The sequence below is a fragment of the Hylaeus anthracinus genome, unplaced genomic scaffold (genome assembly GCF_026225885.1).
Source record: "Hylaeus anthracinus isolate JK02 unplaced genomic scaffold, UHH_iyHylAnth1.0_haploid 5, whole genome shotgun sequence".
Classification (NCBI taxonomy): domain Eukaryota; kingdom Metazoa; phylum Arthropoda; class Insecta; order Hymenoptera; family Colletidae; genus Hylaeus; species Hylaeus anthracinus.
The window spans coordinates 6,193,502-6,218,368 of record NW_026535322.1 but is presented as its reverse complement, the minus strand read 5'-3'; the positions used below and the strand labels follow the sequence as shown (position 1 = coordinate 6,218,368).

The 24,867-nt window shown below is 34.3% G+C and overlaps 5 protein-coding genes across 15 annotated transcripts in view; 1 reads left to right on the top strand and 4 right to left on the bottom strand.

Moving 5' to 3' along the window:
• LOC128895290 (uncharacterized) overlaps positions 1-1,331 on the bottom strand; it is a 6,790-nt gene extending 5,459 nt beyond the window's left edge. Inside the window, exon 1 of one of the 2 annotated variants that reach the window (XM_054157771.1) lies at positions 1,030-1,331. In XM_054157771.1, coding sequence (XP_054013746.1) covers positions 1,030-1,165 — 136 coding nt within the window. In that variant the 5' untranslated portion in view covers positions 1,166-1,331. The remainder of the gene's footprint in view (positions 1-1,029) is intronic. The other variant, XM_054157772.1, reaches the window with a different exon arrangement.
• A 2,905-nt stretch (positions 1,332-4,236) lies between these two features.
• LOC128895284 (thymic stromal cotransporter homolog) lies at positions 4,237-10,775 on the bottom strand. Of its 5 annotated transcripts, none has more exons than XM_054157757.1 (9): positions 10,618-10,775; positions 9,401-9,635; positions 7,920-8,141; positions 7,481-7,832; positions 6,847-7,242; positions 6,418-6,555; positions 6,158-6,241; positions 5,923-6,079; positions 4,237-5,481 (listed from the first exon to the last, which is right to left on the bottom strand). In XM_054157757.1, the coding sequence occupies exons 2-9, from the start codon at positions 9,416-9,418 to the stop codon at positions 5,352-5,354; spliced, it is 1,497 nt and encodes a 498-aa protein (XP_054013732.1). In that variant the 5' UTR covers positions 9,419-9,635; positions 10,618-10,775; the 3' UTR covers positions 4,237-5,351. The 5 variants fall into 5 exon arrangements, with proteins under 5 accessions (XP_054013732.1, XP_054013737.1, XP_054013738.1 ...); XM_054157762.1 differs by having other exon boundaries at positions 9,401-9,486; positions 10,618-10,774; XM_054157763.1 differs by lacking the exon at positions 10,618-10,775 and adding an exon at positions 10,338-10,392 and having other exon boundaries at positions 9,401-9,486.
• A 140-nt stretch (positions 10,776-10,915) lies between these two features.
• LOC128895285 (gamma-aminobutyric acid receptor subunit beta-like) lies at positions 10,916-17,914 on the bottom strand. 3 transcript variants are annotated; one of them, XM_054157766.1, is made up of 10 exons: positions 17,302-17,914; positions 16,081-16,240; positions 15,786-15,892; positions 15,436-15,503; positions 15,202-15,347; positions 14,432-14,589; positions 13,696-13,980; positions 13,113-13,343; positions 12,601-12,857; positions 10,916-12,354 (listed from the first exon to the last, which is right to left on the bottom strand). In XM_054157766.1, the coding sequence occupies exons 2-10, from the start codon at positions 16,158-16,160 to the stop codon at positions 12,202-12,204; spliced, it is 1,485 nt and encodes a 494-aa protein (XP_054013741.1). In that variant the 5' UTR covers positions 16,161-16,240; positions 17,302-17,914; the 3' UTR covers positions 10,916-12,201. The 3 variants fall into 3 exon arrangements, with proteins under 3 accessions (XP_054013741.1, XP_054013739.1, XP_054013740.1); XM_054157764.1 differs by having other exon boundaries at positions 16,081-16,223; positions 17,302-17,912; XM_054157765.1 differs by lacking the exon at positions 17,302-17,914 and adding an exon at positions 16,637-16,772 and having other exon boundaries at positions 16,081-16,223.
• An 864-nt stretch (positions 17,915-18,778) lies between these two features.
• Positions 18,779-21,672, top strand: LOC128895293 (uncharacterized). 3 transcript variants are annotated; one of them, XM_054157777.1, is made up of 3 exons: positions 18,779-19,452; positions 19,514-19,654; positions 21,106-21,672. In XM_054157777.1, exons 1-3 carry the CDS (start codon positions 19,255-19,257, stop codon positions 21,499-21,501), a joined length of 735 nt encoding a protein of 244 aa, XP_054013752.1. In that variant the 5' UTR covers positions 18,779-19,254; the 3' UTR covers positions 21,502-21,672. The 3 variants fall into 3 exon arrangements, with proteins under 3 accessions (XP_054013752.1, XP_054013754.1, XP_054013753.1); XM_054157779.1 differs by lacking the exons at positions 18,779-19,452; positions 19,514-19,654 and adding exons at positions 19,732-20,329; positions 20,450-20,643 and having other exon boundaries at positions 21,106-21,667; XM_054157778.1 differs by lacking the exons at positions 18,779-19,452; positions 19,514-19,654 and adding exons at positions 19,734-20,329; positions 20,443-20,643 and having other exon boundaries at positions 21,106-21,667.
• Positions 21,611-24,867, bottom strand: LOC128895277 (eukaryotic translation initiation factor 2-alpha kinase 1-like). Of its 2 annotated transcripts, none has more exons than XM_054157738.1 (9): positions 24,400-24,867; positions 23,888-24,055; positions 23,624-23,780; positions 23,057-23,550; positions 22,781-22,965; positions 22,522-22,719; positions 22,300-22,455; positions 22,093-22,230; positions 21,611-22,016 (listed from the first exon to the last, which is right to left on the bottom strand). In XM_054157738.1, exons 1-9 carry the CDS (start codon positions 24,467-24,469, stop codon positions 21,801-21,803), a joined length of 1,782 nt encoding a protein of 593 aa, XP_054013713.1. In that variant the 5' UTR covers positions 24,470-24,867; the 3' UTR covers positions 21,611-21,800. The 2 variants fall into 2 exon arrangements, with proteins under 2 accessions (XP_054013713.1, XP_054013714.1); XM_054157739.1 differs by having other exon boundaries at positions 22,522-22,698; positions 24,400-24,836.

Genomic DNA, 24,867 nt, shown 5'->3' with positions numbered 1-24,867 from the left:
TATATATATATATATATATATATATATATATATATATATATATATATATATGAATGTCATAAAATTATGGAAATGATTAGAAGTAGAATATGATTAGAAAATAAAATAACCCCGAGAAAGAATGCAAAAAGGGTTTCTTTAAAAATCAAATAAGATGAAAGCTTAAATTACAAATTACACTCTATATAGACTCTATGAATGACAACCTATTTGTAAACGAATATTTATAAAAACACCCTGACATTATAAATGTGATCTAAAGAATTAATTACAAAACTCTAGTCGGTTTTAACATATGAATTTCTTTAATACATAAAACAAAAATAATTATAAATATATCCTGACGTTCGAAATGTCACCTAGAACGTTCACTACAGAAAAATTGTAGTCAGAATTAACATAACGATATTTATTTAGTTTGAGTCGAAATATAAAGCAGATGCTTTACTCGTTGTTTTTTTTTTTTTTTTTAATCTTACTGTCAAAATTGATCTGATTCGTTCATACGTTCCCTATACAGGGCCCTCTCTTCTCCCCACCAAAAAAATGAGAATTCCTCTAAAGGGACCCCCATTGACCGAAATTCCACTATCGTCTGAATCGAGCAGAGAAAAAATAACATAAACAAAAAAGAAAAGACAGGAGGTAAAAAGTCTCACGAAAATTGTTATCATCGTAGGCCACGCTCCCAGTACCCCTTCAGTCTGTGGTTCCCCTGAAGAAGGGTCCGCAGACTCCTAAGAAATCAAGATATCCTTGTATCACCCCAATCGATTAAAAGAAATAGTAAAAAATAAAACAGAAGGAGAAAAAAAATCAATGAAAAATTGTTGGTACTGGTACCACGTTCCCTGTGCCCCCTCCCCCCCCCCTCCCAGAATTCCTAGCAAGGGTTCGTCAGTCTAGGAGTTCCCCTAAATGGAACCACGCAGACTCCTATCGATCACTATCGACCACTTCAATAAAAAAAAAAAAAAAAAAAAAAAAAACAACTACCCAGAGTGATAAAGAAGACGAAAAAACACTCACGAAAATTGGTAGCACTGGACGCCACGTTCCCTATGCCCCCCAGAATTGCTGGCAAGGGTTCGTCGGACTGGGAGTTCCCATGAAGGGTAAACCACACCACCAAGAAAATCACACTTCCAGCTACGTGAAACTGCATCTCGATGGTTGCACGGAATCGTAACTGACAAAGGATCGCTTCTCGAGTAGAAGAAGGATCGTTCGGGTCAAAAAGTCAAGCGATTCGCGCACGGAAAATCTGCCATTCGCGAGACTACTCTCGTAGCAGCATAAAAACCGACTGGCAAGACGAAACAGCGGCAGTTTACGAGTTGGCTGACTCGTGCGAGTCCGTGGTTTGATTGCCCCCTGCACGTGCCCATTCAGCGAAAGCGAACGCTATAACTTCCACCAAGAATGGTGTCCGACGTGACTCTGGTTGCGAGTACAGTGTTTGGCAAAATTACGGTTTAACGGTTTTGTTTATTGTTCGGTATAAAGGGATGGTTTTTCTTAGATTTACATTTAGATTTAGATTTATATTTACATTTACGTTCATGTTTCGTATTTACATTTTATATTGACGTTTACATCTTCGATTATATCGATCATGTTAGCGATGTTAGCGAGAAACATCTTATTTTATATTTACATTTTACGTTTATATTTATGTGTACATTTTAGATTTAAATCTTACGTTAATATTTTTTTTTTCTTTTTTTTTCTTTGTGTCTATATTTATATATTTCGTGCTCTCCATAAATAGCGCGTCCTGTTTTACGTAACCGCGCTGTAAATCGCTTTAGTGTAACGAGCTTTGCGAAGGTTACGAGAGGAAATAATGTAAACAGTAGCGATCGGATAAAATGATAGACCGTTTGAAACGTTTATGCCTTTGCATTAGTTTATTGCTGCAACCTAATCAGATTATACACAAGTGTATATACTACATTGTATGTAACAGTGTGTAATTTTATTTCAGTAAATGTTTCTGCGAAACTTATAGTTTCGAATGTATCTGAGGTGTTGATAATTATTACTCCGCTCTGTATATTTCCATTTTGTATCTATGGAGGTACAGTGACGTCACTGGTACCAATCGCGATCCTTATCGAATCGTGGATTGCGTTCGCGATACACTTGACGGCAAACAGGAAGGGTAAACGTTTGATAAAAATCGTAACAGCGTTCTCCTTCCGGTCACGAAAGCTCGTGGGACAATTGTGACGTTTCCCAATACAGTTACGTAAGGTTTCGACTTCATTAAAGGCCCAATTATTAAACTAACGAACAATTCACGTTATACTATTTATATATAAATAGAAATGTAAATATAAAATGAATGTAAATGTTAATTACAATAAAAATCGTATTCCGAAGTAAAATCTATATTTTTAAAATAATATCATATTATACAAAACAATTGTACGTGCGATACCCTTAATTTAATACAAAGACAACTCGTGTCATCCTTCTCGCACGCGCATTACGTATGCGCTCAAGCGACGAACCAGTACGTCTGAAGTACAAAAGATCTGCTGCGACTTCAAACAGACTAATAAACAAATGAACCCGTTGAAAAATGAATTGTTAAAGTGAAATTGATTTTTTGCCAAACCACTTTTCGACTTTGAATCGTTCCATACTTATACCTCTACCGTCTTTCGCGTAAACGTAACTCGATTTCCGTTTCAAATTTCGTGACGATTTTCTCGTTATACCACCCAAAAGATTTTCGATCTTAAAAGCTCATCTTTCAATGTTTACGTTCAATCTTTCATTTGTTACCGCAGATTATTTGTTTAGATAACAATTTTGTTTATCTCTTGCAGGATAACAAATATTGTCTCGCAAAGTTGGCAGTTTCGAGAGCAGAGAAACATTATATTCAAGGATACCCAGTCTCCCGGTTAATTTAGCTGTCCGATATATTTCATCGAAATATGATTGATGAGTATGCGTCACGTGTCGAACGTCACTATCGCGTGAACTTCCACCGGCACGTTCTGGTTGTATCTAGAAAACCTGGTGCGATGTTGCGATGAACAATTTTTTTACTGGAAAGTGACTAATCTTATATCGACTATTTTATTTTGAATTTATTATTATCATTTATTATTATTATTATTATTATTATTATTATTATTTGCATTCATGGACATTTTAGTGGATTTCTCCATATTTTCGTTTGTCATACAGGCACAAAAATCCACGATTTAATAACGAGTTCTGAAACAATTTCGAATGGTGAAATTCCCTCGCCAATATGGCAACGAAATTTGGCGCGAAAAAGCGCGTACCTGATATCTCAAATATACTCGATGCTCTTTTTTCAATAATTTCGCACTTCCACAAGATTTTCGAAATAGCTGAATTCCAAAACTAAAAACTCGATAAATAAAACAAAATATAAAACAAAAAATATATAATAATACCTAAAAATATAATATATAAAATATATAAATTTAACGTCTGTATAACGTAAAATGAGCCATCCTTTTGTCCCACGCTGTATAAAACGATTACGAAATACTTGCCTATCGCTCTCGGTACTTGCATCAAGAAAATGAGCGCAAAACTTGTTTTTCCATATACACGCCACGAAATTTAGTGTGGAATTCGACGGTCGTTGCATCATAGAAATATGGCGCAACGTGAAAGCTATCCAATTTATCACTATTCATCCGCGTGACCGTTGAAAAAAAAAAATGTTTCTGGTACTAATTAATTAATTGTTTCGCAACAATTCGACAGGACTGCAGTCTACTGCCTATCATCGGAAGCGTTATGCAATTATGGTTGGCGAAAACTAAGACTTGGATTTCTTTAAAAAATTTTCTTTAATTATTCAAATGGTTTGCGATTTATTTATCTTCCAAAGAAATTAGCTTCCAAACAAACCTCTCCAAATCTCCTCCACTACACTAAAGAATTGCAGCATCATCTAACCGATGAATCAATCATCCAGTCACTTTACAGTCTCTTCATGTTACGAATACAAAAATCCTGCTGGGCTCGACGTGACTGGTTTCCATTGTTTGCAGAGCTTCTTCAGAGAACTTATCAATTCTTTGAAACTATCGCCGTGTGCTTCTAAATAGAAATTGTTAGTAATGAGCTGGGTTAGTCATTGTAACTTGTGGAGGCAAAGATTTTTGATAGACTCAAGGATTCTATTTGTGTAAGAGTAAGTGGCTCCTGCATTTATACTGATTGGACTGGACATAGAAATTATTTTAAGAAATCTCTTCATTTGATTGGATGGTCTGTAACAATTTTTTAATTATGGTAAACAAATTGTGACCTGTAAGCTAGATAGCAATACAAGCTTTTAATACTGTTTAATATAAAACATGCATTACTAATAAATTGGACGAGACATGAAGATTTGATGTATAAAAAATTATATTAATTAGTGTGTGACCTTGTAAATTGTGCAAAGTTTTGCAAGATCCAGGTGAACATAATTGTACATTTGCAGAATATAATATAAAGTAAAATCCATTAACCCAAGTAATTGCATTTGTATCCATTTCACGAAACCATGAAAACAACAGAGTGCACTTGTGAATTGTGTGCATATGCGATGCTAGAACAACGGTGAGTTCTTCATAAAAGATCCTAAACAGCAGAGAAGAATTCGCCACCAGGTCCTTGACATGCTTGCACGTGCTGAATAGCAATCAGTTCTTTGAAAGTTATATACGTAAAACGTGATGTCGCAACCGATTAACGTCAAATAAATTTTAAAAAGTAAGAACATCTCTCACTTTGGCGTGCAAAGATCGCCTCTCCTGTTCAGCAATGAATCACTGCACCGTCTAACGTTATGCGCATTTTAAGCATACCATTTGCAACTGTATGATTCATTCGACGATTCTCTAACAAATCTAGATCTCCTCGAGGAATCGACATAAAAGGAAACGGATGGAACCTTCAAAGTTTCCACTTGTGTTGTAAGCCACATATCAACTATTATTGTTCATATCACATATCAACTATTATTGTTCAATAGATAACTTCACGAGGAAGTTATTAAATGGAAGTCGAGTAATAAACTTCTCAACGTGTATACACTATATTTTAGTAAAACTGTAAAACTATTTCTAATCAACAGCATAAATTTCAACAGTTTGAGTAACTACTCGCCAATAAATATGTTTCGATGAGCTTCTGACACGATCGATGGCAATGTAACATTCTGCTAATAAGAAATATGAGTCCTGTGGCATAGAAAAGCGTTCAGAATTACTGGAATGACTCATCAGTTTTTTCCTAAGCCCATCTAATGGTCAACTTTTTGTACATATTGATTCCAAACAAGACTACGCTGTAAATTTCCAGCTTCATTTTACGCGCGAATCTGTAGTAATACTGAGTTCTGGGGAGAAGACCTCGGATGAACAGCCAGTGTCACTGTTTATATATAGCCTGTGCTCCGAGTGCTCGTTGCTTCTCATGGAGAAGTGTATCACCCTAAACAGAAACAACAAAATTTGATTATATATTCATCGTGTCGGAAGTTCCGATTGTTTTTTGTGGAAAACTAAATTAGTCTAAACAAAAAAAAGAGATGTATATAATTTTGAACATGAATCACTTCAAAACATGCGCACTGCTGATAGGATTTTCATTGAATCAAAATAGTTAGGAACAATTTTTGGAAACGGTGCGCGAGTACGTCGAGCATTGACGACAGCTGGAACGTGTTCTCGACACGAAATTCGTTGACAACTCGTTAATAACAACTAAAATCGTAACGAAAACGGTCCTTGAATGTTGCCAAGGATCCAAACTACTTTCCACGAATGTGGAAATGTGTAATTTTCAACAATATTCTTTATATACTAAGCCCATAGAATGACGAATGATATATACAGAGAAAGTATACAAAAATTGATTGGATATTTCACTCACAGAATAAGAAGCAACACAGAGACCTGAGTTGCAAACGTCAGCCAATAGATCGAACCAGGTGCCGAGTTTATGGTGGCGTTGTAAAGCTGAGAGTACAGGATCCCACTGAACAATGGCACAGCATTGTCGCAAACAGACAACAGGGCGAATACTTTTCCTACGAATAACAATTAGTCGATTAAATAATAACGTAAAACCTGGAAATAGTTTCGAAAAAGTTTTGTAATGCACTCACCACGATCCTCCACAGGAATCAATTTGGAGGTCATGGACCTCAAGACTGGAGCGACGACAGGACCCAAAGCAGCCACAGCAGCACCTACAAGCGTTCAAACTATTTTACTATTCATATTATCATGTTTCATATTGGATTACGAGAGATATTGCCATTCCCTTGTTTTTAATTATGAGATTGATAATGAAATTTTTTTAAAATTGCAGTTTTTTTGAATTTGAAATTTGATAAATTTACAATGTTATGATAAATTTAATTACCAACGTAGAATAATTCTGGTACACTAGCCAGTACGAATATTACTCTTCCAGCAGCATGTGCAATGGCGCCAATTGCCACGATTATGGTGTCCTTTATCCCCATCAGTTTAGTCATCACTGGAACTCCGATTAACATTGCTGAAAATGAAAGTTAGATGTGTGTTAGGCTTCTGCGGGGAGATAGGAAGGCAACGGGGACCGGGACGGGAATTGATTTCCCCTCGGAGCGGACCGACGCCCTATAAAACCGTTTTATCAGGGTATCGTAACCCTTTAAATCGTAAGATTTGATGATAACATACTTTGAACACCTGCTTGTCTAATACTTCTATGCTTCTTAGCCAAGACTTAGCTCATAGAGCTCAACTTTGATTAAGAAATAATGCTAAGAATAAACGCCATTGTAAGTACACTTCCAGTTCAACTGACCTAGCACAAAGGTGGTCGACTGGAATGTTCTGAAGTTACTGAACTTTGTCACGTCCCACTTGAATTTCAACTGCGTGTACAGATAACTCATAGGTTTCTCGTCTCTTTGGAAGGTGTAGAGCATCATGATCAGCAGGAAAAGCCACAGGTGAAGTTTCCCATAGTTTGGCCTCGACTTGGTCATTGTTTTCATGGTTTCTACCACGTGCTTCTTGTCGAAGAAGTCAGTTAAGAGATTGGTGCCTACGAGTGACTCTTGTTGTGGCAGCGTCTGCCATTTCAGTCTTATCAGTGAGTACACAATTGCTAGAACTAGTAGGCTGGTATTGATGGTAAACATGGTCGTGTATGACATGTGGGCCACGTTGGTGTAGAGGTAGGATCCAAGAGCCACGCCTGGAACAGGAAGTTGATGTTTAAAATTTTATATGATGTTTAATTGTCTTAATTAAACTGTTTGAAAATAGAAAGAAGCGATCGCTTGAGACCATCGTCACGGTTCTAAGTATACTATCTACTCGACCAACAAGTTTCTAAAGTTATCATAAGTGGAATAATGGGAGTAATAGTTCACGTAAGCTTGAATCTTAACAACTCATCTAAGAATTACAAGTGATGAGTCAACAATATGTACCAGTGGGCATAGTGCTGAGGTACACCACATCCAAAATGGTGATCCTTAAGGTCCTCTGACGCACAGATGATACATCTGATATGTAAGCAAAGCAGCTGCCAAAGATGGCCACATCGCCCCCCAGCATCCCCATTGGAAGACTTGCTGTGTAGACAACAGTGTTCAAATTCCAGGTGTCCATCATGGAATTGATGACGACCATGAAGGAGTAAATAAATTTTCCAATTAGTCCTAGAATGAGGGGTAGCTTACGTCCGCGTCGGTCGCTCCAGTTCCCAAAGAACAGGGCTAGTATAATTGGCACCACGTGGCCAGCTATGTTGTTCCATTGGTGGAAGTTGGAGACTGTCACCTGGAAGTTTCAGGAAAAATTAATATTAATTTGTTGCGTGTTTATTAATCAATTGGCACGTTAACAAATAGCAATATTTATAAATACCTGGACAGCTGCTTTTATGGTTTCGTTGTCGTTTAATTTGGCGCAGACCTCCTCAGAATATCCATGGTCGACTCGACAAGATTTGTAGACGAAGAATGCTTGTTCGACGACGGAGGTGATCATGTAAGCCATCATGTAAAGCCACATCGTGGGCTCCACGGATATATCTGCTATCCATCCGAAGTATTTTCTCCATACTGTATGCGGAACGTTTACGGTCACCTTTGGAACGATAACAATTTATTTTGTAACTGTTACTTCTGTGGCTAATTTTACGAACTGTTTCCTTAAAAACTAGAGTATAGTAACTAATAAAATGAAGATACTTCTTATTGTATAATTTTATCCTACACTCTAAATTCTATTGGACAATCGGTGCACATTTAAAAAGTGTTAAATTATTTAATATTTTTAATTTTTTATTATTTGTCATTCTCTCTATATAAAACAAATGTATATTTCTTGTAAAATATTAAATTTTTTTATTTATTTCCAGACTATCGAAATTTTCGTCGGTTATTTATATTTGTTTTATTTTACGATTTAGCGAATTGCGATTTAAAATGAAATCTGGTAACGCCAGTGGAGTTACCACAACGTAGATTTTTCGCGGATAATATTGTTCTGTTGATGTTGTTTCAGCATCAGATAAGTTTCTTTACGATTTTCTTATCTAAAATCACGCACCTAATCAATGAACGCTTATCAATATTTTTAATTGATTGAAATGTACAACTTTCGTTTTCCATTTGATATCTTCAGATAAAGATACATGAACTTTCGAATCTTCGACATCGACTTTCATCCAAATTGAATAATTCCCCGCATTTTTGTCCGCCATGTTGAATTTTTGAACGTTGAGTTCGATTTCGTAATCAACGACGCTTCTAAGTTACAGAGTTCAGTATAATTTAATTGGCGTTGGAAGGAATCGATTAGAAGAACACAATAGCTCGTAAAAAGACACACTGTAGCAATCATTGACCAGATATGTATTAGATATATAATATCATTTTATCTTTATAGCTACCTACTATAAATTCTTCTTGTAATCATTAAGTAAACGTTACACACAAAAATAATTCGAAAGAAACTTATCACAGTGTGAAATCTCTTGAAATTTCCTTCAACAAATTTTTCTAACGACACGAAAAATCATATAAAATGTTTAATAATTATTCATCAAAAATCGAATCAATTTTTACTATTTTTTCATTAAGTTTTACAGTAAAATTTCATGAAATCTACGTAAACAAATTTTTCAAACAATGACAAATATAATATGAATTATTTAAAATTATTCATCAATCATTTACCATTGTCATTAAAGTTTGGAGTAGAATCTCTTGAAATCTACTTAAACAAATTTTTGTGGCTACAAGAATTGCCATGTGAATTATTTAATTATTAAAATTATTTAGCAAAACCAAATCAAGTTTTGCCTTGAGATAAAAATATTATTTAATAATTTCAATTATTACCTCGTTCTCCATAGTCATTTATTCGACACCGTCGTCAGATAAAGATGAAATGGCAAATTTTCTGCTGCATCTCTATCATCGTCATTCTAGTAACGACACGCAGTTGTTCAATAATATTATTTACAATTCCAATGCACGAGGTGCTGAATACGCGAGAAATCTGTAGAGTGTGAAAACGTTCCCCTCCCCCGCTTGCAACATCGGATATACATATATCAATTATCTCCGACCTAAACTAAAATATTCATACTTTGACAATTTTAGGCAAAATTACGCCAAATTACGTAATTAATAACCCAAACTTTCAAACTTCTAATATCCCAAACACTTCCATAAATTGAAAGAAATTAAAATAAATTACTTTAAATTATAGTATAAATTATTTAGAATTATTTCATTGGAAGCAAATCAATTTTTACTATTTTTCAAAGAAAAATTGTTTGAAATCTACAAAAAGAAAAATCTAATTTGTCGAGTAACAAAAAAAATATTATATAAATCATTTAATAATTATTCATCAAAACTAAATATGAAACTTGATTTTGTTATAATATATCAACATCCAACTGAACTTTACCATCATTATTATTGTTTACACTGAAAGGCGCCAAGCGATAAGAACAATCGAGAATTAAAGACTTAAATTGCATCTTTATGACTTATATAACTTCCTCGATTTACAAAAAATGTTACAATATACAATATTCCCAAACAGATCTAAAAGCATCCGATAAGAATTAAAAGAAACATAATTCCAATAATAATTCTCAAAAAACTAACATCAAATTTAAAAAAATTTCAATTTCTCGAATCTGATGCAATCGCGAAACAGATTTATCCATTCTCTGTGCAATTCGATATGAAGATATCGATCGCTGAAATCAATATAAATGACCCTATCGACTCAGCAAGCACCTATTTTCCCAAACATATTTACCACACAGTGAGTTATAATTTTTCATAACGAAACACAATTAATTTTCCACATCTCAAATTAAAAACACTGTATTACTACATAAACATAGATATAATATTAATTTTAAATGAACCGGAACGTTTTCCTCGTGAAAATTTCCAAGTTTCATAGAGAAAGGCGCTCGATAACTTAAAGTTCAACAGAACTCGATCATGTGCTTTTTTTGCTCTGTTGATAGCAAAGGAAACCAGTCTTGAAGTGTCGCGAAGGTAACATAGTTCCCTGGCCTCTCACATATTACCTATTGTCTGGTAAGGTTAATCGCTAACATAATTCACCAATGATGAATGAACGTTTTATTGACCACGAATGGAAAAATTAATATCACATTTGCGAAGAGAATTACTAAACACTAGCACGTGAAAGTATAAGAGCACATGGTCGAAACTCTTCCGCGAACGTTCTATTACCGACTGATAGAGTGTACTAGTATCACGCCAGTGTTGCCAACTCTCGAGGTACAAAAGTCAGATCTTAGATAAGATATAGGTTATACTGGAAGTCAATGGGAATTTGAGGTTAAGAAGCTATGTTTCAAGTTGAACATGTATAAATTGTTGAAGTATAATAAAAGTTGCATTGCCATTATATAAAATGTAAATGGAACCTTGAGAGTGCTACAGTTTATCAACATTGTAATATATATACATATGCTGAAAGGCAAAATAATATACACTGATTCAAAATATATATTGAATGGTTCTTGTGAATGAAATAAAAGTCTCAGTAATTTAATTACCTTAAAATTACAGTTAGGATTTATATTAAAATAATCAACATTATGGTACATAATCTGTGTGGATAACTTTTGAATGCTTCAGCAAAGTATTCTCTAGGAAAAGACAATTCCTTCTTTCTTGCTCAGGTATTCTCACTTTTCCAACAATTCGTTAAGCTTTGTCTAACAATACCGAAAATACTGCATTATTTGTTACCTTTTGTTTTTAATACTACTTTGTTTCGTTCTATGATGGAAATCATTACTGCACTGTACTTGTTTAACCCGTGGGATTTTTAGTCAACGTTCTTGGTAAATATCTATAAAAGGTCGAATCTCACGGATGACCTTAATCTTGACATATGTTGTTAAAGGCATCATTTTGATCAACTTTACCCTATTTATATATGTATGTGGCGATCAACAAATAATAAATTCGTATAACTTGCAGAACAATCGTAATTATAATAATGCAACAGTAATCCTATCCATCAGCTATAATATCTTTAATTACAATTTTTAATCAAACGCTACTCTAGTTGTGATATATTTCACTAAATCTTTGATGTTCCCGTCAAATGCTTCTTTCTTTTTTAATGTTGTACTTAAAATATTGACAATAACAATTGGCGTTGATAACTTTCGTCAAACAAACTTGCGTTTCAGAAAAATTGTTACTTTCAGTTTGTTGATCACAATTAAGGATTTTCGTATACATTAAAAAACTTTTAGTGCTTCAAATTCCATCGATTATTTAAATCATTTTCATTGCGTCATCGTAGTTTTTCAAGGATAAATTTTTAATTAATGCATTTCAGATCATCCATTCGAACCAGTGACCTATCGATTAGGAACGTATTCACGTAAATATCGTTCGACTTCGAGATCAAATCGACTATTCTCGAAGATATCGCATAAATATCGGTAACTTTCGATTCAGTACTTTCGATACTCTCTTCAGGCGAGAATAAAGATCGAAATCGAATTTTACTTCGATTTTGATTCGATTTTAATTCGAATCAAATTTATTCTCTAGTAATACCCATGCAAATTCTTGATAACAATTGGTCCTTTCTGTCCTTCGTCACGAAACGGCGGTAGTTTAAATCAGAGGAAATAGAATACCCAGTAGATGGCGTTGAATAGCATAAAACTGACTGGGAATATTATTCTCGAATATTTGTCGATAATATTCACGTCTTTGATCTTGGGCATCGATACTCGCAGCACGGAGGCTCCTCTTCTTATCGCGTGGAAAACCTATAATCGTTATTTCTTTTCTTATCCTTATATAGATGTACAATGAATTTATAAATTTTATATATATTGGTAAATAAAACAAATTTATATTTTATATTTTGGTAAATTGTAGTTTTGTAGTAGGCAATTCAATGGGAAATGCAATAAAAATTTAGTACATTTTCTACATTTTCTCTGACAATAACAAAATAAATAATATTTCCGTTTACGAAATGTCGAAAAGTAACGAAGTTTGTATATGTTTACCTTAGGTTTGTGTTGTTTAGGACCTCTATACCTAAGCCCAATGTTCCTTCCGTGAGTATTATAGGCCGCAACTCTGGAAATGCGAAAACTCGGGGGGAACTTGGCAGGATCGTGTTCTCGTATGGTTCCAGGGTACGTGCTACCGCTGATCAGGCCTGATCTGTTCCTCATGCTCGGCAAAGGGGACATTCGAAGGTCCTGAATATCTGCTACGTCCGTTTCCGTTGGACCAGGATACGGAGAACTTGCTTTGCTTCCTGCAAAATTATTTTCTTCTTTCTTTGTCTTGTTCCATGAACTTTTCACAGTGGACGTGTACAATTTTTCGATATACAAGGATACAATATAAAAAGTTCAACAACTATAGGTAAAAAAGTCCAAAAATGTTTAGTTTCAGGATGTATGTAAAAAGGACTTCGTGAATATTTTAAAAAAAAATTATTTAAGCATAAAAATAAACAAAATAAATGTCCATATCCTCCGTAACGTGTAACTAAATAATAAATGCTCGCCTGACTTGGACGAAATGACTTTCTTATCGTCGGTGTCCTTCTTTTTCATCTTTTTCTTGGCCCTGGCGCCCCAATATGTGTAATTCACCGCTGCGTACTCCAATAAAGCCGCGAACACGAAAACGAAACACATTACTAAATAGATATCGATAGCTTTCACATAGCTGATACGTGGCAGTGAGCTACGTACGCCCGTTGAGATCGTAGTCATTGTTAGGACTGTCGTTATACCTACGAAATAAAACAAAAATGTGCACATAAATAAATAAATAAATAAATGAGCGTATAAATGATGTACACGTATCGCATAAATTGAATATTATTTCGTAATGAGAATTTCTACTTTTAGGTAAATTTCTTTCGTTTAAAAAACGATATAATAAACTAAACAAAATAAGATAAAATTATAAACGAACATATATAAAATGCGCGCGAGTAGAGGTGTCGCCGTTACAATATTGATTTGACAAATTCATAAATCGAGATAAAATAATACGCATGCCAAATATTTCCTTCCGAGTGCTTTCCTATTAAAGTAATCGAACGATAAAAAAAAAAAAAAGAGTATGAAACGATTCTTTACCAAGAGCTACTCTGGCACTGGTTGCTTCGTGATTGATCCAGAAACTGACCCAGCTCAACATCACGATCAGTATACTGGGTAAATACGTTTGGAAAACAAAATATCCGATGTTCCTTTGAAGCTTGAAGCTCAACGAAAGCCTCTGATATATCCCGGTGGCCAGTCTCTCCTTGCGATCGTTCGTTTCATATCCAGTTATCGTAAATTGTGGCAGTCGTGCTTCTTCTACACCACGCACCGGGGTTTCCTTCCAATACATCACTACGTCCAACACTGTGTATCCATCTAAGAGAACGATACACGTTTAGACAAATTAGATGTAACAAATATATTAGATATTACTACATCAATGTCATTCGGCAACTTCGCTCTGTTTCTGTAGCATTATTTAACACGTTCGCTGCCAGACTAAAACTCTTGAAAATTTCTATCGTGTTTAAATTTTGTTTACAGACTATTGGAAGCTGCGTGATGAAACATTTATTTTGATACGTAGTTCTGTAACTTCATCAAAATTCAAGTATTTCGTTTGAATTCATTTTCTATGACACTTAACTTTCAGAATGAATAGTTTTCGTTTTTCAATGAAAAGCACGATCAACGTGTCAATTGAAACAGGAACGAGTCTTTAAATTCTAATGTCTTTGTTGGAAACCTTGAGTATAACGTTAAAATAGAGGGAACTAATGATCAATGGAAAGGAAAGGGGTCGAAGAAAAGGTAACACCGATCGTACAGCTCTCGATCTCTACGGTGCAGTTCTGCGAATCGAGCGGATAGTAGTGTAGATCCATCATGCAGGCCAGGGTCGTCGTGAATCTCATGCCATAAGTGACTGATCCGTCTCCGGACAACCGGACGAGTTTATTACGCTCGGTCACGTCGTGCAAAAAACTGTAAAAAAAAAACCGTAAAACCAACATTTTCTTTCTCAGCCACATCCCTACCTCGTCCAGCCCAAAGCAGAATAATTCGTTTAAAAGCTGGTTAATAACGAAGGAACTATAAATAACTAATTTGAAAAGCTAGTTAATGTCAAACGAAGAGCGGGGAGCTTTTTGAATTCGACTTCTTAGAAATTCTCACAGACGGCACGAGTGTCTTTATTTTGTGATTTCTTTAATTTTGTCAATTTTTTATGCAATAAATTAACGATAAGTTCAAGAAAAACGACACTTTTATACGATAGACACAAGAATGATAAAAAAAAAAAAACAAAAATGGGATTCAAAATCAGACTGATCTATAGATAAGTGTATACATTGTATTGAAACGATAACGCAAATAGGGCGACTCCCCCTTTCGGGACAACACAAATTTCTACATAGTTTATTATTAGATATTAATATTAATATTTATTAATCGATATTAATAAATAAAAATTAGAAATATAAAATGGAAATACAATAATGATACAATGATAAAATAATATGTGATATATATTAGAAATATAAAAGTAATATAAAATATTAGAAGTTAAGATTTCTAGATACTTTTCACACGCACCTATTTTTGTCGTTGGCAAAAAACGTGTCTGGGACCCAAATTTTTTCTGCAAAATCCCCACTGAGGGTGAGCGTCTCTTCATCTTGGGAAAATGCTAGCCTTTCATCCGTCCAATATTGATTCAAGTACATCGTTATCGTGTAATCCTGCAATTTGTAGTTTCCATAATACACGTATTATAAACAGATTTTTAATAATTATTCGTCACGTGCTAAATTAATTAAACGTATTTACCATGTTAACTTCTGAAATCGCATCGAAACTTGCTATCGTTAAGTCCATCCCTACCAACAAAGGTTCTCCTGCAAAGAAATAATTTTAAATTAGTATTAGCAAAAAGCCGAAATAAGGAAAATTAAAAGTATTATTAGTATCATTAAGCATCAGAATAAATGTCCCCTTTTTTTAAATTCCCTTTATTTTATAATAATGAAATGAGATCCTTTATTTATGAAGCAAAGAATGCATTACAAGTGGTATATGAATATTTATAATTTTAGGTGAATTTAGTAAACTAGTTTGTAATCGATTTGAATAACTTCTAATGAATATCGATTATCGAGGAGGGGAATCAGAATACTTGCCTCCAAAATTTGGTCTCAAACGGATATCGTACCCATTGAGAATTCGAGATATTGTTTGTGTCACATTTTCCAATCTGTCGGACATCCCTGTATTTTCAAAACCAGCCCTGGAAATTTCGCAATACGTACATTTGTTATTCGTTCAAATTCGTTACTGTTACAAATATCTTATCCGCGTTTATCGGACAATGTGAAATATTTTTGCGACTATTTTACTATAGAACAAATTTTGTTTATGGTGTATGAAACGCATTTTCGTTGATTTTGCATGCTTGCAAAATAAATGAATTTTTACCAAACAACTAGGTATGCCATCTGCAGCAGAAGGTAGACCTGCTGCAGTCTCATCCTGAGAAGCATCCTCCGAAATTGCATCAGCAAATAAAACAAGACGTCATCTCATCAGGTTCTTGCACCTCGACATCCGGCTATCAAAAACTGCAAATTAAGTCGACCTGATTTTTATTACCTTAAACTTTCATTGTGCGTTTAATTATTATGAAATTCTTCCTTTAGCGTAAAGTAAAAATACTATATTTTTTAATTTATAATATAGAAAAAAATACACTTTTATTTGGTTGTAGATTATTACATATATATATATATATATATATATATATATATATATATATATAATATAAAAAGTAAACAAAAATATTAATATTTAAGGCATGTATGGTATTTTTCGAAACATTGTCCAAGATGTAAGAGTACCAGGCATTTTTTTTTAACTACGATACAAGATATCCGCGAAAGCAAAAAAAGATTCGCATTATCGTGGAACCGGCGCTCCATTGTGGAGGATGTTCCATTTTTTGGACATGGATATGGATATCAACTTTAAAACATACATGGAAGTTTCTCTTATTGATGAGTACTGCATATATCAATCTCCACTATCCTTGGCATATTAAATATGACCACACAATACACTTTTTAAATTAATTTCTAAAGTAATACATAATTAATATAACGAAATCCAGTTCATAATTTTATAATTATATAAGAATAAATACGAATGAATTAATATATTATATAAGCAATATGAATTATTATATAACTAATAGTTACAATTATAACCCTAAATAAATAATTAAGTGGTACTTGATTAATATAAAAAATGCAACTCTTATGAAAATATTTTAATCGGTATGAAAAGTACCATCACTAAATTAATATTTAATTGATATAAAAAATGCAGCTCCTTAGATAACATTTAATCAGTATGAAAAATATAATCGCTAAATTAATATTCATCTAATTAAAAAAAATAAATAAATAAAAAAAATAAAAATAAAAAAAAAACAACCCTTGAAACAATTCTAATCTACCGGTCCAAATCAACTACATTATCATCCTACGTGACCAATAAGGATATGATTATTTATTTATCAGCGACGAATGTTACAAAATCACTTTTTCACTCGATTCACAAGCACTATCCGAAATCGACGCTATCGCGGAGAATATTTCTCGACACTTGGGATGCTGCGCAGTGCTCATCCAGTCAACTCACCCCTTTTCCCCTTTCCCCTTCCGTAGCCGTCACTGCTAACCTCCTTTTAACTTCTCCTTCAGATTACGTTTATTCTTACTACCCCCTTTTCTCCGCCTCTTACGATTCCTTTACAACAACTCCTCTATCCGCTTTTTATTTTTATTTTATATTCCCACCCCCTCCCTTTCTGTTTCACTCGAACCCTTGGATTCCTTCTATTACCCTTGTACTTTCTCCCTTCACTCATTTCTCATTACTTATTCCACCCACAAAATCTATTGCAGCCTCTTATCAGGGACCCCTTAACGCAGATACCTTCAGTCTTGTCTTCGTAAATCTCACTTTGTTCTATTTCCTCTTTCATATTTCTTTTTTTTTTCTTTTTTTAATTTTTCTTTCCCCCTCCTGAATCTTTCTCTGACAAGCTTGCACTTTTTCGTCACTTTATCATCGATTATCCAACTCTCCGTCTATTTGTCGTTCGAATTCGTTTGAACGCCGATAACAGTGGTACGTGGATCACTATACTTGTCATTCCTCAGCTTCAGGTGATCCAGAGTTTAGCGGAAAATGAACCGCGCATGTGTACCCCCGTTACGAGACGACCTAGTGACACACAGCTGACCCCTCGATTTTGATAATGGAATCGAAATCGAGCTATCATTATTTTTGATTTTTAGGCTCTTTGAAATATGTAGGAAGGAAAGGATCCCGTGGGTAACGGAATGTAAAAGTGGGTAACATTTTTTGCTTTTCCTGACACTTGTGGGAGAAGCTGAAAGGTTACTTGGCGATTTTGTTCGTGTTTGGGGGTGGAAATTAATTGTGGAAGTTTATACATTCGTATATTTATTTATTCATATATTTGTATGTTTATGTTTGGAATGTAGGTGTTTGGAATAATCTTGTGAAATAATCGGGATTCTACTTTAGTGTTAGTTTTACTACTCACAGAAACTAATTAATTTTAATTAAAAACACAAAAATATATCCGATTATATAGTTAATACAAATTTACAAATATCCCGGGCCGCCGTTAGAGAGAAGGGGCGGATTTGTAGGGAGCGACGTAGCTCGGTGTCCCTAGTATGCGACTTTACCGATATTTTCTCATTGTCTCTTCTGTGCTATGTAATTTAACAATTTTTACAATCTACATCTTTTACAAACTACAGATTCATAAATATTTTAACCCCCGAATGGGCGCCCCGGTAATCTTGCCCCAGGGCGCCAATATTCCTAAAACCAGCACTGCATATATCCTCGCTTCTACATTACTCTATAATATTGAACATTTATTATTCTTTATTACTTAATATTATCCTTGATTCTATATTTTTCTGCATTATTCTATATTATGCTATATTATGCTTTTTTAATTATATTGTATTGTGCTACATTATTCTCCATTATGCTTATTCAACTGTATATATATTTACTCTCCGACAGTTGCCTAACCTGCTCTCGATAGCAGTCCAGCAGATATCAACTTCAAAGTGTGACAGCTGCTCTCGAGAGTAATACTTAACAGATACTTCCAAGTGAAGAAGTAACCTTAAAATATTGCCAATTAAACCCAATATCAAAAATAACAATCAAAACGCATATTGCGATCAGATAGCCTAAACAGATAAATCAGTTCCTCTTATCAGAAAGCCTCTAATCAACTGTACTAAACTGTACCGCTCTCATCTACACCCCTACCCTAGGCAACCTTCTTATCACCTCCTTCCTAAATTTGGCGTCAAATTCAAACGCTCAAACTTACACTTCACATATTATTATTATTATTATTTGAAAAATATCTCTTTTTAAATAATAAAAAAAATCGTCACCAATGTTCAGATACACCTTACACAAGTATATATTTGATATAAAATTGTATATAATTCTATATACGTATTATATATTATTAATTTGCTGTAAGAGTAACTATGTGAATAATAATTAAATGATCATACAAATTGTGAAATGGCGAAGTACACTTGGTCCAGGGAAAATACTTCTGAACTCATCCATTTGTATGAAAAGCATGCGCTACTGTGGGATAGGACCTGTAAAGATTATAAGAAGCGAGAGAAGAAAGTGAATGTAATCTTAAATATAGCAGAGAAGTTTGATACTAGTAAAGAAGAGATAAATAGGAAGTTACACAACTTGCGAAACCAAGTAAGTGAACTATAAAATATTATTAATATAGTAAATGTAATTACAAGGAGTATTCTTCTAGTTATCGCAGGAGTTGAATAAGATAAAGAAAAAGAAAGATGGAGATAATTCTGATGAGACTTACATCAGCAACTGGCCTTACTTCTCAGCTCTGAAATTTTTAATTCCAGGATTGACAAAGCGATCAGCTGTGACAAATGTTGTAAGTTGTATCATGACTTCTTCCACAGCAATTGATATCAATGTTTATACGGTATGTCCCAGAATTAGTGCAAGAATCGAAAATGGGGGGTAGCTGAGTTAATAACGAAATGCTTTTCTATACAGAGTGAGGCATTTAAAACAGAGACAGGCTTTGTGTTTGATTACACTATTCGCTGAGTTACGGGATTGCGTTAGCGTTTGATTACATTGATCACTTCACGTTTAATCGTGAGGATATATGCAGTGCTGGTTTTAGCAATATTCAGGGGTTAAAATATTTATGAATCTGTACTAAGATTGTAAAAATTGTTAAACTACATAGCACAGAAGAGACAATGAGAAAATATCAATATATTCGCATACTAGGTACAGCTGGCTGCGGCGCCCCCTACAAATTTAGCACCCTGGACAATTGCTCCCCTCCCAAAATGCCAGCCCTGGTCGCTGAGCTATAAGATTAGTTTTGCATTTGCTATGTAACGGAAGTAACTAAATGATTAAAGACGATATGAATGAAGTTAAGCCGGAAGTTGAGAATAAATAAAAACGAAGTAGAGATAAGAAGGAATAAAGGGGATTCGTCGGGACTAGTAGCTCGCTACGGAAAGCGTTTCGCGTTTGATTACAGGCACGTGCTGAGCTACTGTGTTGGATTAGCGTTTGATTACACACGGTGAGTATCGTCCATTGCGTCCTGCCTAAAAGTAGATTGGTGTTTGATTACATCTTGGAATGTGTAACTAATTGGTTAAGATATTAAGTGGTGGGAGCGATAATCGTAATCAGTTCACAGTTCACGTCAAAATGCCTTCGTCGACTGACCGCGGAAAGGCTTATCGAGAAAGGCGGCGACTAGAAGATGAACGAATTTTGAAATTTGGAACTGACGAAGAGAAACGTTCTTTGTTGGAACGCAAGGAGGCGAGGAAGGAGAGCGTGAGGCGAGCTGTTATGAACCATCGAAAAGTGAAGAGTGTTACTAAGCCGGTATTTGATCTGGAAAAATATATGCAGAAAAAGTTTTGCAGTGATTCATTAGACGATTGGTGTCGTGTGTGTGATCGCATTTGGTAGCGAAACAAATTATTCGTCATTCTACGAATGGGGCGATAAGCTAAATATTTCTTTCGTTGTTCGCGTGTTTTTTTTTTTTTTTTTATAGTAAGTCGGTTTTCAACCACTGTCGTTCAATCCATGATTGAGGACCTGTAAGTTTTTCCTATCGCTAAAAGTAAGCGAATTATTCGGGTGGCCTGTTTTAAATGCCTCACCCTGTATTTAGAATAATCTTTGGGAATCCCCTCGAGTATTACTACTGGTAGTGATTGATTGTGGCCCTTATATTCATATATTCATAATTGTTTGGACTATACATATTCACGATAATTTTTGGAATTCCCAAATGACATTCCAATTACTTAAATGCATAAATATAACCTCCTTGTCCAGGATCAATTATCTAAAGAAAAAGTGTCTACACAGTATTCATCCCATAGAGAAGAAGAAAGTAAAAAGAAGATTATAGAAGTAATAGAGAGAAGAGGTAAGAAGCGTGCAAAATTCGTAGCGGAAAAGGACTTTAAGGACTCAGCACAAATTTTGTCCAAAGAACCAGATGATTATGACACTTTTGGTGAATATGTAGCCATGGAGTTGAGAAGTTTGCGCTCGGATGAAAATAAAAGGCGCCTAAAAGCTGAAATTCGGAGAGCTATATGTCGCATAGCGGATTTGGATGATGCAACCATCTATGCTTTCTGTGCATCACCTAACACATCACAATCATGCCCATTACCATTACCATCATCATCATCATCATCATCATCAACGTATCACATACCATAAACAATATCTGATTGTAATTAAATAATTTAATTAATTACTTTACATTAAGTACTCCAGTAGCAAATTTATCATTCATATTGTTTCTGAAACTTGTAGTTTCAAGGAAACATAAAGGAAGGAATAGATCTTTTATTTATAATACTGTACAAAATTAAATTAAAATACACAATGCAAAAAATATTTACAAATGTCTTATACATTAATATAACAAATGCACTCACCTCCAATTTTGTAATTTATTTTAGAAAAATAATACTATTCAATTTTCTTAAAAAATTTGTTTAGATTCGCACAAAAGTTTATCTGTCATCAAACGGTATATTATATTTAGCAATTTGTGTTTCTAACATTGCTATCCTCCTTTCCAATTCTTCTATTCTATTGTCTTTATCTAAAATATCACTTTTCAACTGAGCTATCGTCACATCTTTATCCTGGTTAAAGTTTTGCAACAGTTCACTCGTCGATGGTCGTTTCTCAGGATCTGTTTGCACTAATTGACTAATTATGTGTGCCTGTTAACAAATTAATTGTTCTTATAACTAAATATATCTTCGACTAGAAACAGTAAGTTTTATTTTAAATTTATACCCATTTAGGATAAGTGGCAGTCAGAATCATTGGCAAGTGACCCCTTTTTGAATTTGCAATTATCTCTACTCGTTCCATGTGGGTCTTTGTATGGACTAACATCTCCAGAAGCACTATCCCCAGACTATACACATCACTCTGGAACAGTAGAAGTCGATTCAAAATATATTTCATAATTGATATTGGACCAATAAAAAGAAATAGTACTTTGGGATCGCATTTGCCTTGGAGTTGCTCTGGTGCAGCATAGGTATGTGTACCAAGAATGGAATGATGAGTTTCGCTCTGCAGTGGACAGGCCAATCCAAAATCACCTAGTTGTATTTGGAGATGGTTTGACGTTGTTATGAATATGTTGCTTGGCTGAAGTCAAATAGAAATAAGTATGCTTATTTAACTTTATGCATAGATCCATTGTTTCTTTGCTACCTTTATGTCATGATGTACAATTCCATGCGAGTGTATATAATCCAACCCACAAAGAACTTGCGTAACAATAGTAACGATCATTTCTTGTGAAGGAAGCTCACTCCTTTCATCAAGCCATTGCTGAAGAGTTTTTTCACAGAGTGCCATCTGGATGTACAATGTTGCATACTGTTCATTCTTGAAAATAAAAGAATTCACCTAACTAAATTTCATTTAATATTGCCCAATTAGATAGTTCAGATGAAGAGTTCATACAAACCACTGGGGGTACATATGGACAAAGTTTGTTGTTGCTATTGGACTCTTCGAATGAATTGCTAGAGTCGGAATTCGTACTATTCTCTGTTTTATTATTTTCATTCTTGCTATCGCTCCTGAAAGATATACTATTTGAATTTTTTTCCATACAATCGTCTCCAAAATTTTCTTCGATTATTCTTCGTCCTACAGTGTTAAATGAGGTGTTAAGTTCATAAAATCTTTCGTTAATGATACGCTGTTTTTTGTTCCTCAATTTTGGTCTGTATGTACATACCAGATTTGTAATTTTTCTTTTTAACACACTGCATTAAAAGTTTATCCTGTTCGTAACTTTCATTAGGAACCAACTCCTCTTTACTCTGACTACTAGAACTAGTAATATTATTCGATTGACTCTGTGTAGTAACGCTATGACTCGTGTACGACTTGTATCTGTTTTTTCCTTTATTATCCAAAGAATTTATTTTGCTGGGAGAGTGACTCGAAGATGGTAAGCATTGTAAAAAAGTTGAAGGTAGCGACGGTTCGATCCACGCGCCTTTGTACGAAATTATGTTGGTGTGATTCAATCTAGCAATAGTTTTCACTTCTTCGAGATGCTGCATGATGCTTTTAACTCGCCCAGAACGCACCACAATTTTTTTCACTGCGTACTCGATACCATCCAGACGGTGCAGCGCTTTGTAAACATTACCAAATCCTCCAGAAGCAATGAAACTTATTTCTTGAAACTCTCTGTGATATCTAGACCAGTCAGTTATTAACGAACTGTATAAAAAGGTTGCTACATTATTTATTTGAATATAATGTTTATACAGACAATTAATTTCAAGCATTTTACCTAGAAATGTGTAGCGGACTTTCACAACCAGTTGCTGCACGTGCAACTGCAACCAAATGATACAGTGCATGTTGATATTGTCCTCTTATAGTTTCAAATTCCATCAAGTTGTATGAGCTATCGATTAATTCCATATCATGAAGTCTATCGCATATTGCTAGAAATAAATGTTACAAAGGTCGATTTCTATAAAAATCTCTCTGAGTACTTATTACTACTAGAATACATAGAACCTAATAATTTACAGAAGTACATATAAATTACCAAAATACAATTTGTTCCTACGAACTTTATCGCCTTCGAACATTGTACAAAGTTGTTGTATAAGAGATTCAATCAACAGACTGGTTGATGGTGTAGCTACAGTCACAACTTGTTTGTTGGACTGGTTACTGTTATTGTCCACGCATATCGTAGATCTTGTATCATTGCCTAACAACATAATACATATACCTTAATATAACTTAAAATATAGAAATCAAATATAATTACTTGTATCATAAAAGTTCAACTTATAATTTGCGCTGAAGTAAAGAACAAAGGATAGACAGAGAAAAGTTGCATATTTTTGTTATCTAATACATATATTTATTTTAGTTGAGAAAGATGCAATGAAAATGAAATTTACATCGTTTCCTTAGAATAGATAATTCCTTAGAGATATCGCATTCGATTGAGATATCATTGAAAATATAATACTTTTTTACCCCTTGGAATGGTCGATTGAAACACTATTCAAAATTCGCGGGTATTCTGAGGTTACGGTATATACTAACCTAAATCAAACGTGTTTATTGTAGACAAACTGTCCCAAGGATGAATCAGTAGTTTTTCTTTATCGTCCATTTTTGGACCTCTTTAATTTTCACTCTGAAATATATATTTTAGACTACAAATACATCTGTGCTATTGTAACACCAAAGTTTTCTTAAAATCATTGGATGAACAACGTAATTTGAAGCAGGGAGTCAAAGCTCATGTATTAAAAGTTGGTACTGTTACGTCTTGGTAACTTCACGCTGAAGGAACAGCGCCGCATAGTGGATCAAATTTGAAAGTTAAAATTGCGTCTTTAATTAGCTTAATTTCAAGACCATAGCGGGACAAAGTAAAAATCCGGTTCAAGGAAAGGTTGCAAAAATAAAGAAGTATAATTGATACCGTAGGTATTATGATTTACACTGGCATTTTCTGGGTATCTTGAGGGGAAGGCGAAGAGCCCGTCAGAATTTTCCTGTTTACTA